Below are 14,011 nucleotides of genomic sequence, written 5' to 3'. Positions count from 1 at the left end.
CCTGCCTTCTGCAGAGCTCCTCAACTTCTCATTAAGATGCTGCAGCTCAGGAAAGAGACTGAACAGCAAAAAGGTTCAGGGGACTTGCCCTGTCCCTCACTTTATAACTGCAGGATTATTTTCTACATCTCTTTATATGCTGAATAGAATGAAACATTAGCTGACAGAAACAGCAGTGGAAAGTGATCTAACATAATCTAAAACTACTGTGTCTGAAAACCCTTCCCCTCAATGACAACAGTAAGACGGAGTGCTGACCAGCACCCGTCTGATGTTCCATGGAAACAAACTGCAACCATCAGCTAAAAACAGCTACAAGAGCTTTACAGACTCTGCAGAAAAACGAGCCGGATTTGACTAACAAACAGTTATTGATAAGAGAGCACTTATTTATTCTCCACAGAAAATCATTTCATCAGACCATGCTCATTGGCTCCATCACTGGAGTGTGCCCTGTTTTGAAAGGTTGGCTCTCAAAAATAAAACAGGCTGTTTGACCTCAGTTTATGGCAGAATGGTAAAACACAAGGTTTGTGTAAAATCAGCCCTTTTCATGTAATACTCAATTTCTGAGGAAAACAAAACAATGCATAATTAATCCAAACAGGGCATCCATACAAATGAACATGTAAAAATAAAATCCTATTTCCTTAGGTCTGAAAAGTGTCTCTTCAGGCATCCTATCTGACTCCTGGTACCCAAAATACCTACTCACAAGAATAGACATTTACCCCAGATGCTCATAAGGTCATGGTCTATTCTATATCTAAGCCAGTAGGAGACGAGCCTAGAACGTCAAAGTCCTCTGTGTCATAAATTGTGTCTACGCAACCTTGTGTTTCAGTCTCTCAGGCTACCGCTCTAACAATAATTAGCTGTATTTTCTTACTTCAGATGGGTGGCTGCTGATATGTATACTTAAGCTCGTGAGTTGCAATCACAATGAGGTGTCAACCAAACATTTAAAATTTACAGATGAATAATCCCCACTGACAAAGAAATAAATATATAAATTATTATTTGTCTTGTTTCACTCTGAATCCAATATAAAAATAGATGTTAAAAATATACATACCTGGTGAACCAGGCAACCCTGGTGCTCCTGGCAGACCCGGTAAACCACCTCTGCCGGGAGTGCCTGGTAATCCAATCGCTCCTCTTCCTGGTTCTCCCACTTCACCCTTCGCACCTGGAATACCTGGAGACCCTCCAGGGCCCATTCCATCTAGACAACAATGACACAATGAGCAGCTCTCCAGCAGCAAACACATTCTAGTATTTTTAATGTTATGAAAATTACTGTTGTGCCCTGAACTGCAACCATGTTAGCAGCGAACAATTTATAATTGCACAGAAAGGAAAACTTAGTAATCAGAGCCGCCAACTGGCTCCCATTTACACACTCCTTCAGTCATCCAAAAAACTTCACAGACTGCGTTTAAGTCCCACTGATCAGTTAGACAATTAACTATGTAAGACTGCGGTTTATTTATTTTCTGATTTCCTTTGAGTGAGATAATTTCTTTAGTAGATCCTAGTCTCTGGATCATTGCAGCCCAGGACTTCACAGATGACATACAAGTGAAACAGAAACTTTCAAGTGAGATCTTTGATGGGACAAATGGTTTCCACCTACAGCGGGTTTATCTAGCCAACCCGTTAGCTCTCTATTGCAAATATGAAAAGTCATTAAAAAAATTTTTTCAAAAACATTTGCTATTATTTAAAATGTAGGAAAGGTTCTGCCAATCAACTCATTCGAAATGGAAATCAAACAACCAATCTCCTGTGTAAACTGCTACACCAAATATTCACACCTGAAGACTTACCTGGGCTGTAATCATTGTGGGACTAATTCTGCTCCCATCCAAGTCAACATACTTGGTTTCCCTGGGTGTCATCCCTGCCTCCTATGTCTCATACAGCAGTCTGCAAATCAGCCAGCAGAAGGGGCAGGGAGAGGCTTGCTCCAATACCTTCACCATCTACTACCCAGTCTTCTCAGCAACAAACACAGAAAACAGCATGGTAAGGACACTGTTAGCAGCTGCTTTACCTCTCTCCAGGCCTGGAAACCCTGGAGCTCCTGGAAGGCCTGGTAAACCGCTGATCCCTTCATCTCCTGGAGGACCAGATATTCCCGGGTTTCCAGGGTCACCTGGGGCACCTATTAGACAAATACAGAAAAACAAGGAGGAAAATCTCATGAGAATTTCTGCTGAAAGACTCTGTTCAGTCAACTACCCCGGTGGCCACTGATCTCATTGACAGCAAAGGTTGCAAAGCCATTAGCAGTAAGCCTGTTAGTCAAAGTTAACAATAATGGGAAAAACTCCTCCTGACCTGTTAGAGGTTGTTGCAAACTTGACGGCATGTGAAGGAGGAAGAATAGGAGAGATCATAAAATTTGTCCCCTCACTTTTATAGCTTCAGAGACTGTTCCCATCCAGGCCTCATTCAGCTGTGGCATTAATTAAGCTCATTTTCTCAATAATATTCTTACCACATTGAATGACAAATAATAGCAGAATGACATTCAAAGTACCCATTTCTGAGCAACACAAGGAAGCCGTTTTTCCTTAGTACACTGAAGAAAGACACATGGGTAGACACGCAGCACTTCCCCATGCTCACACACAGTCAGCCTCCCAGGCACCAAATTTCATTCTGCCTTGAAACATATCATTCTGCAATGTGGGGATGAAAGGTTTATTGTAAACTCTGAAATTATAAACATGGGACCAAACGTACATGTATGCCAACAATACAGAAATTAAAGGAAAAATAACAAGGGATGGGTTAGACCCAATACACAATGTGGAAAAGTGGTAAAATATAGTAAGAAGGAACGTTGGACCAGAAAAAGTGCTTCAGACGAGTTCCAAAACAGAATAGAAACGTGTACCTGAAATGACTACACCTTCCCTGTCAATAATGATGGGAGGGCCTGGGGGACCGATGTCACCTAATTCACCCTGTAGAAGAAAACAGATTCACGCCACATTCAGATGGGTGATGGAGGGGAAGACTGCTTGTCAGGAAACAGACTGTATTATGATAGCAATGTCTGCGGTCATTCACTGACTAACCATCATTCTTTGTCTTGGTGAAGAATGTTCTGCTATTCACAATCATCTGCTGTCCTGACTTACCTACTTCCTGTCATGGCTGCTTCAGATGAAGTGTTTGCTACTATCCAGCTACCCTCCGAAGGCATCCCGTTACCTCAATAGGAAGCACGGACATGTATATACCATGTGTACTGGAGACCAGTTATCATATCAGCATATTGACCAATATCGGGTAGATCATATTTGTTCACCTTGTGGTAAAAGCGAGAGACCTGCTATGAACATACCCATTTTTAAAAGCATTCATCACTGCAGCTATCTGTTGCCTTGGAATCCTGAATTTCAATAATAGGAGCTTCCAGGAAAATGGATTCCTCCATAAAATCACCGAGGTAGAACAAGCAAGTTGTGACAAACTGCAGTATCATTCCTTCCTCTCACTCTAACACAGTATCAAATCCTCTTTGAAACAGCAAGTGCAAAATCTGATTGTTGTCCAAATTGCCATCATATTTATAATATAAACACCACGCAGTGAGCCAAGGCAGTGCACACTTTGTTGCTTCTTCCAGTAATACTCCTCTGTGCATAAACCTGTACTACTACTTCTTCCATGTGCTCCGCACAAAAAAGCCCTTCAGTACTTGCATTTCACACGTCTACCAACCATACACCAATCTTGGTGGCAGATAAGTGTTTTTCACAGCGAACTACTATCCAACCATTTTCCACTCAGTTTCCGGAGGTCTGACTGTCCAAGTTGTGAGATACCCAGAAAATGTCTGCTACGCATTGCCTATCTCCAGTACGAGAAATTGAACATACCCTTTTCAGTCTTGTCAATACTTGTAGATCTGTGATCTAAGACTTCAGGTAGCTTTGGCAACTATCTTAACATCCACTTACATCTAATCTTGCCTCAGTTGTCCAGTAAATATGGCATTGGTGTAAGAATAAGGGAGACCAGAGAGACTACACCTACAATTGTAAGTCATGAAGTTACACGAATGAACATTGTAAAGGTATTAAAATACCCGAGTGTTCATAGTTCAGCAACCATTCATTTTTCTCCTTAACAATAAAGTAAATGAGGAACTGAAACATACTGAAAATTACAGTGATACAGAGGTAAAGAAGAGATTTGACTGGGGCAATGATACTTATTTATTCACGCAAATATCTTTAAAAAAGCAATGCTTTAGTATTTTCATGTGAGAAGTTACCTTCATGCCATCGACTCCATCCAGTCCTGGATAGCCTGGAATACCTGGATGACCCTGCAAAGTCACACAGGGGAACATTGTTACACAGTGAGACAATAAGACAGTGGCGTTATTTGTTAGCTGAGACATCTGCAGTGCCTGGACTTGAATCACAAACCCAACTCATTGTCCTGCCAAACATTTGCAGAAGAAATAAAGAGAAAACTGATGGCATCAACTTCTCAGCACTCACAAAATACCAGAGCTCCTTTAGGCCTCCTTGTGCTGTAAAGATGGTGAGAACTTGTGAGCAGGCATGAGGGTGTCCAAATCAGGAGGACACCTTGGAGTTCTCTCAGAACCGTAGAAATGCTTGTGGAGTGAGGAGTCTAGAACATTACTTTCCTTGTCGCCCACACCTTCCCCTTCACTCTGTTCCCCCTCTAACAAATTATTGGCACCAAAACATGTAAAGTGACACTGGGAGATCCAGCTCTCCAGCTATCCATTTCCTGTTAGCATTCTCAGGGACACCAAAATTCCCCTTCTGGGTATGCGACTGGAAATCTACACAGAAGTGATCTACTGTTCTCTATTGGGTAGCTTATTCAACCTGGCCCAGTATGGACTGCAAATCCCACTGCCACTGCAGACAAAATGGGACATTCCAAGAGCTCTGGGGCAGTGAACCTTAACTTTAAACCTTGCCTGTGATTCTGAAGTCTTGAACAGCTCTAGGCCCCAATATAGCCCATACACAGTATTGTTGAGAAACTTGTCATAAAGGGCTTGGTTTTAATCATATAATTTTAACATATAGATATGAATTAGATTATATTGGAGATACTATCACCTTCAGTATATCTTGAAAAGGACATACACAAAACAAAAGATACAAGAAAGTGACTGAATTCCAGGCTGCAAAATGAAAATTGTATTTCTGAAAGTTGCTTTCTTGAACAACTTCCACTGCTGTATCTGCTAGTGGAAGTGCTTTAACACATTTTCAGCCACTTGATCACATGGCCATTTCCATCCCCAAAAGGGGAAAAGTGGGAGAGCTGATTGTTCCAGGAGGGAATGTACAATTTCCAATCTGTGGAGGTGGTCCTCTGAATATGTAGGGATAACCAGAGAGACAGTTAAAGGGATCTAGAGTTTTATGCGGACTTTCTAGTTAGCTCTCACTAGTTTAATAAGGCAGGTGCATTCATCCATCAGAGAACTTGGAGCCACTAAATAAGGAATTCAGTAGATCTTAAGCAGTTAGATGGCTTCTGTAATTGTAAGTACAGTAAAAAAAAAAAAAGAAATTTCACCTTTCTCCCTAGAATCCCGTCAGATCCATCCAGTCCCAAAAGACCCTAGAAGAGCAAAAAACCAATAACTTTCAGAGGCTCAGTCTCAGTCTGGTCTTACTTTATCAGGCTCCAAATATATCAGCATCAAAGAATGAAAAGGTAAAACTTTCAAAAGGAGAAGCTACCACTGATTTTCCATATCTCCCAAATATTAACGATCATAATTGAAAGAATTCAGCAAAATAACTGATAAAAGAAGTCTTCTCTTCTTTAGCCATTGTCTTTCAAGCGGTTCAAGTTAAATAAGTCATGGTGTCTCGACTTACCAGGAAGTTAATAGTTTGTAATTATAAAGCCATGAAACTTAATGCGATCAAGACTTTCTATCTTGACAATTTATTCTGCACACGCAGAACAGAATGCCTTGATCTTCCTGTTGTGTATAAGCACGTCTCTGCAGGGTCACGGTGGTTTGAAGAATCTATGGCTGGTATGTGACTGAGCATGCCGTTAACTCCCACATTCATTGACTAGTTAGACCAACATCTCTTGCCAGCTTGTCCATTTCTTCCCCAAATATCTGTCTGTGTTCTCTCATGGCTGGTTCTGGCACTGGTTAAGAGCTCCCTAAAGACCCTGCGAGGCCTCTTTATTATCTTCATTTGGACCTCCTGCAAGCTTCCTTTTCTGTGAAGCTTTCAAAAAAACTGGAAAAACACAGGCCCTGCAGTATCAAGACCTCCACTAAATACTTCCATATGATTTTCTTGGACTGCCTTGTCTGTATACATCTTTCTTCTCACCTTCAATCTGAGACTTTACTGAGATAAGAACTATCTATTGGTTCTGTTGTTGTACGGCGCTGGCTACTATGCGACCCAGTCCTATGTCTGAGACTCCTACATGCTTTGGGAACACTTCTGTTAATGAAAGGCCAGTTCATGTGTTTGAGAATAGGCATTTAAGGACTTCGTAAAGTTACCTACCCTGCCACCCGGTAAGCCAGGTACACCTTTTTCTCCTTTTTCTCCAACACCTCCAAAGCCCTGAGGAAAAATGTCAACATTAAATCTGTGATCTGTTTGAAATTGAATAGCACAGCCCTAAGACAAAATGAGCACAAACCCATCTATTAATATAAACAGTACAACAGAGAGACAAGGGGAACTGACTGTTTCGGCTGGGACTCTTTTGCCCCAGAAAGAAAACCTCTATCAACCAGACTTGGCAGTATGTGCAGTACATTATCTTCTTCATTCCCCATGACTTCCATCCATTTAAACCATGGCACATCTCTTAGCAGCAAATGCAAGTAACCCCATGTTATAAAGAGCAAAGTCCTGCCACTGCTACTCTGTATTGTAGTCTACATTTAGAAATGATTTCAAATCTCATTTCTTAACAGCAGCAGCTCAAGGGAGTGCTCAGAGCACCCTTTTTCATTTCTAAAAGCTAAGAATGACACAAAACTAGCATTTGCACGCTCAACATTTGCAAATGTTTGGTGGTTTTCCCAGTCAGCAAGAAGTATCAAATCCAGAGATAGAACACCAGGATTTAATTTTAGTAAGAGTTACAGTAGTTAAGCGATTTTCAGGCTTCAATCTTCAAATATCTTATGGTTAAGTTCACACATATGTTCAACCCCACCAGCTTCAATGGGCCTCTTGTGATGCATAAAGCTAAACATGGACATAATGGAACATGTCCAGAAAGGCTAATAACAAACTGTGCTTCATGTACAGGTTTTTCTTGCATGTCTTTCTACTAAGAACATCTGTACGTTGAAGAAACTGGCAAACAATTTATCTTATTAGTCAGAAGTTCCACAAAATATTTATTCCCTAAACTTATCAAAATAACCTGTGTTTACAAAAGGTTATAAGCTGGGAAATAGCTCTCTGGAATCCAGGGATAAATTGTTGTTCTTGATTCATACAGAGATGCTGCTACACATCCCTGAGTTTATGAGCACTAATGTTAAACAGCCCATTTTAAAACTGGATGTATATAGACAGACAGAAAGATCTGCATGTGCTTTACAACTTTAAAGTAAAATAACAAAAAATATGTTTACACATAATTAAAGGAAAAAAATTAGGATTTTTCTGTAAGTATGTCTACCTCTCTGTGGGACATCAAGAAACACTGCCATCAAGTGGCCTTGTAAAGGGTTTGTCTACTTGCAGGTCTCTGCAAACTGCAGATTACATGCACTGAAATGATGGCTGCTTTGTAACGTCTCTAGTAGGACAGCATTATCTTCTTTGTATCTCCAGGACAAAAACCGACCAGATTACAATTACAGTCTTCAAAAAGTCTTGTGGACATTTTAATCAGATTTTCAAAGTACTCTGGTGCCTAGAAACTCCTGCAGAGACCTTGTGAGCTATTCAGAGGGTGTTGAACCATCTAACCCGTATTAGGCATACATTAAAAACTCTCCTCTGTCCTTACCGGCACGCCAGGCAATCCTTTGTCTCCAGGGAATCCTTGAGGGCCTGGATCACCCTGACAAAGGGAAGTGGTAAACACAATAAATCACTGTCCCTGTGAAAGGAAGACTTTCCCCAATCCACCCATCATGCTCCTGACTCCTAAAGTAAGACCTTGTAATTTGTTTGTCAGCAAGTATACTTGATTTGTGTCATCATGTGCCAGACAGACTGTCTCTCAGCACAGTGCCGGTGCATGCAACAGATTGTCTGTGACCACTTCCCACGGCTTCAAAGACCACTCCTTGGGAACTGTTGTTCTACTGCTCTCCACTGCTAGAAGTCAAACTAGAAGCATTTGATATCATCATCTAGGGAATTGGAACATGGAAAGCAGCAAAATAACACACGATGAGATAGCATAATGTCTTCACAATCCTGCTTACAAATTCAAGAGCGAGCCAAAAGTAATGGCATTTGTTTGAATCTCACCTCACGCTAATGTAACTCCACCAAGTAAGACAATATCTCTCGTGACTTATGCAGGGGCTTAGGCAAGCTCAGACTGGGCTCCCAAACAGCCTGTATAGGTCCCAGATTAATTTAGTATGCCTAAATTTCATGCGTGTAGAGAATCTTTAACTCAAGATCCATACAGCTCCTATAAAAACACTGATAAGCTAAATATGTATCTCAGTAAATGCCAGGATAACAAAGTAAAGGAGAGAAACCTGATTATTTCAGAGTAGTGTGCATCATAGCCAAACCAAAAGAGTTGGACCTTTTTATTTATTTTTCTAAATGTATTTGGGTTTTTTGCTTCAGTTGACACAATTTCACAGGTCAAATAGAAACAAACTACAGTTCATTTATTTTTAGGACTAATGATGAAAACCTTTAAATAGCTTTCAGATTTCTCCTTCTGAGAGGTATGTGTTCTCCAGTAGTCCACAATGCTCTGAGCTAAAAATATTTTTATTCAATAGTCATCTGACAGATTAAAATAGTACAGAAAATGATTTTGATTTGGAAATATAACAGCCTTCACTGTCCAGTAATTTCATTCAGCCTTAAATGAAGGAGCATGGGGAGGGGGAGGGTTTGTAAACTGAATTCACAGACCTTTTCTCCTTGCTTCCCTTTTGGAAATCCCATGAATTCCAGTATTCCAGTGGATGGTGGGGGACCTGGAGGGCCAGGCAGCCCTACATCGCCCTGTTGGCAAAAGAGGAAGCTATTAATGTAGGCAGTACATGTTTGATTTCCTATGAAAATGGCTTGCGAATCAGAAAAAAGCCACTCTAATTATATCCCACGTACATAATATCTGTGTGCCTGAATGCTGGCACAGGAGTTTGGTCACGGAAGTCAAAAGATCAGACTGAAAATGAAGATGAACAAAATGCATTAAATCTGTTTCAGAAGAGTTGTGGATATAAAACACAGCAAGGAGAAAAAAAAAAAAAGGCTCAGCTTTTGAATCAACAGGAAAACATTCCAGAAAAACTTTGGGGAGAAATATGAAAAAAAAGAAGACAAGAAACAATTAGAAATGTAGAATGCTGAGAACCGATTTTAACAGCAGCAGAATCAAGTCCCAAATTGAGAACTTTGAGAAGCCCCATTTTGCCAGTGTAAACTCTCACACAGACTGCAGGACACCCATTTAGGATAGTGAAACTATAAATTACACATCGGTTGACCCAAAGAATATTATGAAACCCAAAAAGAATGAGGTCAGTAGAATAATTCAATACAAGAGGTGAGGGTCCAAAGAAACTGAAAGACAGAGATTCAAAAGATGTCTAAGGACCTTATGTCTTGATAACCATGAAAATACCACACTGAATCGAGATTTTCCCCTTCCCCCTCTTCATCCAGAAAAAGCTCCCATCCTTTTTTTGTGTACCAACAGATAAGGAACCAGCAAGACTCTAGTATTTGGACTGTCCAAGAGAAGAAAAGAAAAAGGAAAAGAAGAAAATGCTAGAATCTAGCACTTTCTAGAGGATCAAGCTATGATGGAACACTAGAGTATTATTTCATGCTTTTTCAATAGCAGGAAAAGTTTCACCTACCTTTTCTCCTTTCTCTCCTTGAAAGCCTAATCCCATGTTACCCTGGGAGAGAAAAAAAAACAATGATGAATGAATAATAAAACAACAGCAACAACAGCATCACTATCATCTAGGCCCACAGCACTGTTAAAAAAGCCAACAATCAGGTGTAGAAAGAAGACAGGGAAGGTAGGTACTTACTTTTGGACCCGGTGGCCCAGGGGGACCCATTGGACCCTAAATGTGAACAAGATCAAGACTTTATTTCTTTTGACTTAATTAGGATGCACACAATTGGAGCAATGCTGGGATCTGCAGTGGTACCTGAACTTTCACCTCTTGCCCCCAAAGCAAAAGTAACTGATACACATGATCTTCAAGTCTTCACATCTATAATAGACAGCATAGCCCTTTGGTACTGTGGTTAATTAAGAACAAACTTCAGTTTAAAAGCAACAAACACGTAGTTTGTTTTTACCTCTGCCCAGTGGAAACTCTCTTGTAGTATCTTGAAAAAGCAACTCTTTAGCATATTTCATGACGACAAAGGCTCCAAACATGCAAAGGTCAGCATATTCCCTCTAGTCCCGAGACGAAGAAGTGCTCAGAATAATATAATGTAGTGTTTGTAGACAGCACTCTAGGGCTTTGCTGGAGCGCTTATTCATGATTGCTGCTCTGAACACTGCTCCAGAGAGGAGCCTTCCCTCTTGTGATTAGATTAAACTATCTAAGTTCAAGTATTCTATGCTTGAAGTCAGCTGTGCTCAGTCCTTTTAGATGCACACACCCTTCTGCTCATTGTCATGACACAAGTACAGACAAGGAGGGAAAACTGCCAACATTTTGAACTGTTCTATCAACAAGTTCAACAGTTGAGGTCTCTTACCTGCAAACCTGGTAATCCTATAGGGCCTGCAGAACCTATTGGACCTGGAAAACCTTTTGGGCCCTATAAGAACAACATAGGACAAATACAGAATGTGTAGCACCTACCCCATCAAACCCCAACCAAAGACAAAGTGAGTCTCAGGACACATTAAGTAATATCCCCTAATTAAATATGCCAATTTAAATACTGTAACAATCCATTTCATATTATTAGATGTATTTTGAAAATCAAAGTTACAGAGTTCAATGGTAGAAAGGAGTTTGATTTGAAAAAGGAAAAACAGAACAGATAATAGCAAAAATCTGACTTCCTCTACCATAATGTGGATCCACTCACACCATTCCAAGGCTGGAATTGCTCATACTACTGGTATCACACGTGTAAATATATGACCCGCTAATTTGAAAAGTGTTCTTGAGAACCAATACAAGAAAAATTACCTACTTAATATTCTTGAAAATCATTATTCCCCAAATTAAGTAACTTACAGAAATTCCATCCAATCCGGGAAGACCGTTTTCTCCCTAAAAATTATAAACGCATGAGTAAAAATTACACTACGTTATTGCAACAAACTATAAGGAATGTTAACTTTTGTATAAATAGAAATATTTGCTGTTAGTTAGTATTAGATCAAGTGTAGATGGGAAAATATTTTGACACCTGTGCTTCCATATTTAAATTGTGTAATGGAGAGATTCTAAAACTCTGGATAAATTTCAACCATTTTATTTATGGGGAACAAGAGAACTGAAAGTGGCATGAAAGAAAATTTGTATTAATTGTAAAAAACACTGGAAAAGACAATATAAAAACTTTCACTACAAAACATTCATTTCATTAGAAAAGTTTCATCATGTAAAAGCGTATCATTATTATATCAAATTACCTGTATTTCCCATAAATAATGAAGTAAATAAAGAAAGATCTATTTAACTTTTACCAACTTATGAGTGTATATAATGCAGGTAGAATTTTAGAAAAGTTCTTAATTTTGACCAACAAAGTCAGTGTGAGGGGCCTTACAGGACAGAATAAATTTCTTAGTATTTTCAATATTTAATGAAGCATAAGGCTGCTAAATATTGCTGAATTCAGTACCACAGGAGGTACTGAATCCTTTGTAGATTTATTCCAAACCTAGTACTTCTGGCAAAAATCAAAACCATGGTAAGCTGGTGAGTGTTTGTTTCAAGGCAACAAAGAACCAAATCTTTTACGTGAGCATATTCAAGAACCTATTCACTGTTCTGAAAAATAAACTGAAATTGTCTATCCATAGTTTGTATTTTCTGTACAGGAAATAAAATTACAGACTTGATACAGACATTTCAGGGCGAGGTCCTTATTAAATAGAGAGAGTATTAACCTGACCACAGTGGCAAAGGATGGAATACTATGAGTGGGATATGATATTCATGTATTTAAACCGAGAATATGACTGATTACTTACTAGTACCTCCCAGTATAAAAAACACTGGGAGGCAGCAGGGATCTCACAGTAGAAATCTTAACATGCACTTGTGAGTTTCCTGAGCTGTTATTTCAACAGACCTGGCACATGCAAAGATGTCAGTTACAGAAAAGTTCCGAGTGTAGGTGAAGGGCCCCTCCTTTGCTACATCTGCATCTAAAAACCCACATGCTACCTCATATAAGTCAGTATAAGTTTACAAGAAATTCCTCACATCCATAGTTTGACACCACAAACGAATGGTGCTAGCTCTCCAGAGACAAGTGAAGGACCAGCAACTACACTGAACAGTAACAGGATGAGCAATGTCCCAGCATCCCAGTATGGGATGAACCAGATCTCTGCAAAGACCAAGCAATTCCAAGTTCTGAGAGTATTCGGTGTTGTCATTAATGAAGTTTATGTAAGGCCTTTTTCACAGCTCTGCATTCAGACATACCCAGGATACCCACGTCTAACATAGTGAGCAATCTAACCTGCGGCATCAGCCCTGCAACCTGTAGGACATCAAAGTGTTTCTTGTACTGCATTTTCTCCTATGTGATGACAAGCCTTACCTTCATTCCTTTAAGACTGCCTTGAGCGAAAACAGGTTCTCCTTTAAGGCCTTTTGGGCCAGGACGACCCTGATTAAAAAAAAAAAGTAAAAAATAAATTTCTGGAAAATATATTGATTTAGTTTTGAAAGAATTTATATTCAGCGTAATGAACAAGGCAAACTCCTGGCTCCAGTAAACTGCAAAAGTACCACTGCAGCTTTGTCAAAGAAGCTGTGGTATTATGAGAACTTAAGACTTCCTGCGGCTTTAGAAAAACAAGGTTCTGCAAACATTTTCTCTGGTATTCTCCCATTTATATTACATTTCCCTTTTATTTTAGGCCTTCAACAACTTTTAAGATCCTATTTGAGTCTGTTTGACATGGTGTAACCCTCCTGTTCATATCACGCCATCCAGAGGGACCTTTACAGGCTAGAGAGGTGGGCCTACGCGAACCTCATGAAGTTCAATAAGGCCAAGTGCAAGGTCCTGCACCTGGGTCGGGGCAATCCCAAACATGGATTCAGGCTGGGTGATGAGTGGATTGAGAGCAGCCCTGCTGAGAAGGACCTGGGGGTACTGGTGGATGAAAAGCTGGACATGAGCCAGCAATGTGCGCTCGCAGCCCAGGAAGCCAACCGTATCCTGGACTGCATCAAAAGCAGCGTGGCCAGCAGGTCGAGGGAGGGGATTCTGCCCCTCTACTCTGCTCTGGTGAGACCCCACCTCGAGTACTGTGTTCAGCTCTGGAGCCCTCAGCATAAGAAAGACACGGACCTGTTGGAGCAGGTACAGAGGAGGGCCACGAAGATGATCGAGGGGCTGGAGCACCTCCCCTACGAGGACAAACTGAGAGAGTTGGGGTTGTTTAGCCTAGAGAAGAGAAGGCTCTGGGGAGACCTTATAGAGACCTTCCAGTACTTAAAGGGGGCCTACAGGAAAGATGGGGAGGAACTCTTTATCAGGGAGTGTAGTGATAGGATGAGGGGTAATGGTTTTAAACTGAAAGAGGGTAGATTTAGATTAGATATTAGGAAGAA

The 14,011-nt window shown here is 40.3% G+C and overlaps 1 protein-coding gene across 1 annotated transcript in view; it reads right to left on the bottom strand.

Moving 5' to 3' along the window:
• Nucleotides 1-14,011, bottom strand: part of COL4A6 (collagen type IV alpha 6 chain) — a 102,010-nt gene that overhangs the window by 26,505 nt on the left and 61,494 nt on the right. The window contains exons 6-18 of the mRNA XM_009275361.1: nt 12,990-13,058; nt 11,447-11,482; nt 10,956-11,018; nt 10,268-10,303; nt 10,088-10,129; nt 9,132-9,224; nt 8,032-8,085; nt 6,561-6,620; nt 5,593-5,637; nt 4,295-4,348; nt 2,906-2,975; nt 2,057-2,167; nt 1,076-1,225 (exon numbers count right to left, since the gene is read on the bottom strand). Of these exons, the coding sequence (XP_009273636.1) occupies nt 1,076-1,225; nt 2,057-2,167; nt 2,906-2,975; nt 4,295-4,348; nt 5,593-5,637; nt 6,561-6,620; nt 8,032-8,085; nt 9,132-9,224; nt 10,088-10,129; nt 10,268-10,303; nt 10,956-11,018; nt 11,447-11,482; nt 12,990-13,058 (883 nt within the window). The remainder of the gene's footprint in view (nt 1-1,075; nt 1,226-2,056; nt 2,168-2,905; nt 2,976-4,294; nt 4,349-5,592; nt 5,638-6,560; nt 6,621-8,031; nt 8,086-9,131; nt 9,225-10,087; nt 10,130-10,267; nt 10,304-10,955; nt 11,019-11,446; nt 11,483-12,989; nt 13,059-14,011) is intronic.

Source organism: Aptenodytes forsteri, unplaced genomic scaffold (genome assembly GCF_000699145.1).
Source record: "Aptenodytes forsteri isolate BGI_AS27 unplaced genomic scaffold, ASM69914v1 Scaffold143, whole genome shotgun sequence".
In the NCBI taxonomy this organism is placed as follows: domain Eukaryota; kingdom Metazoa; phylum Chordata; class Aves; order Sphenisciformes; family Spheniscidae; genus Aptenodytes; species Aptenodytes forsteri.
The sequence above is the reverse complement of the archived record's forward strand: the minus strand, read 5'-3'. Positions and strand labels throughout refer to the sequence as shown.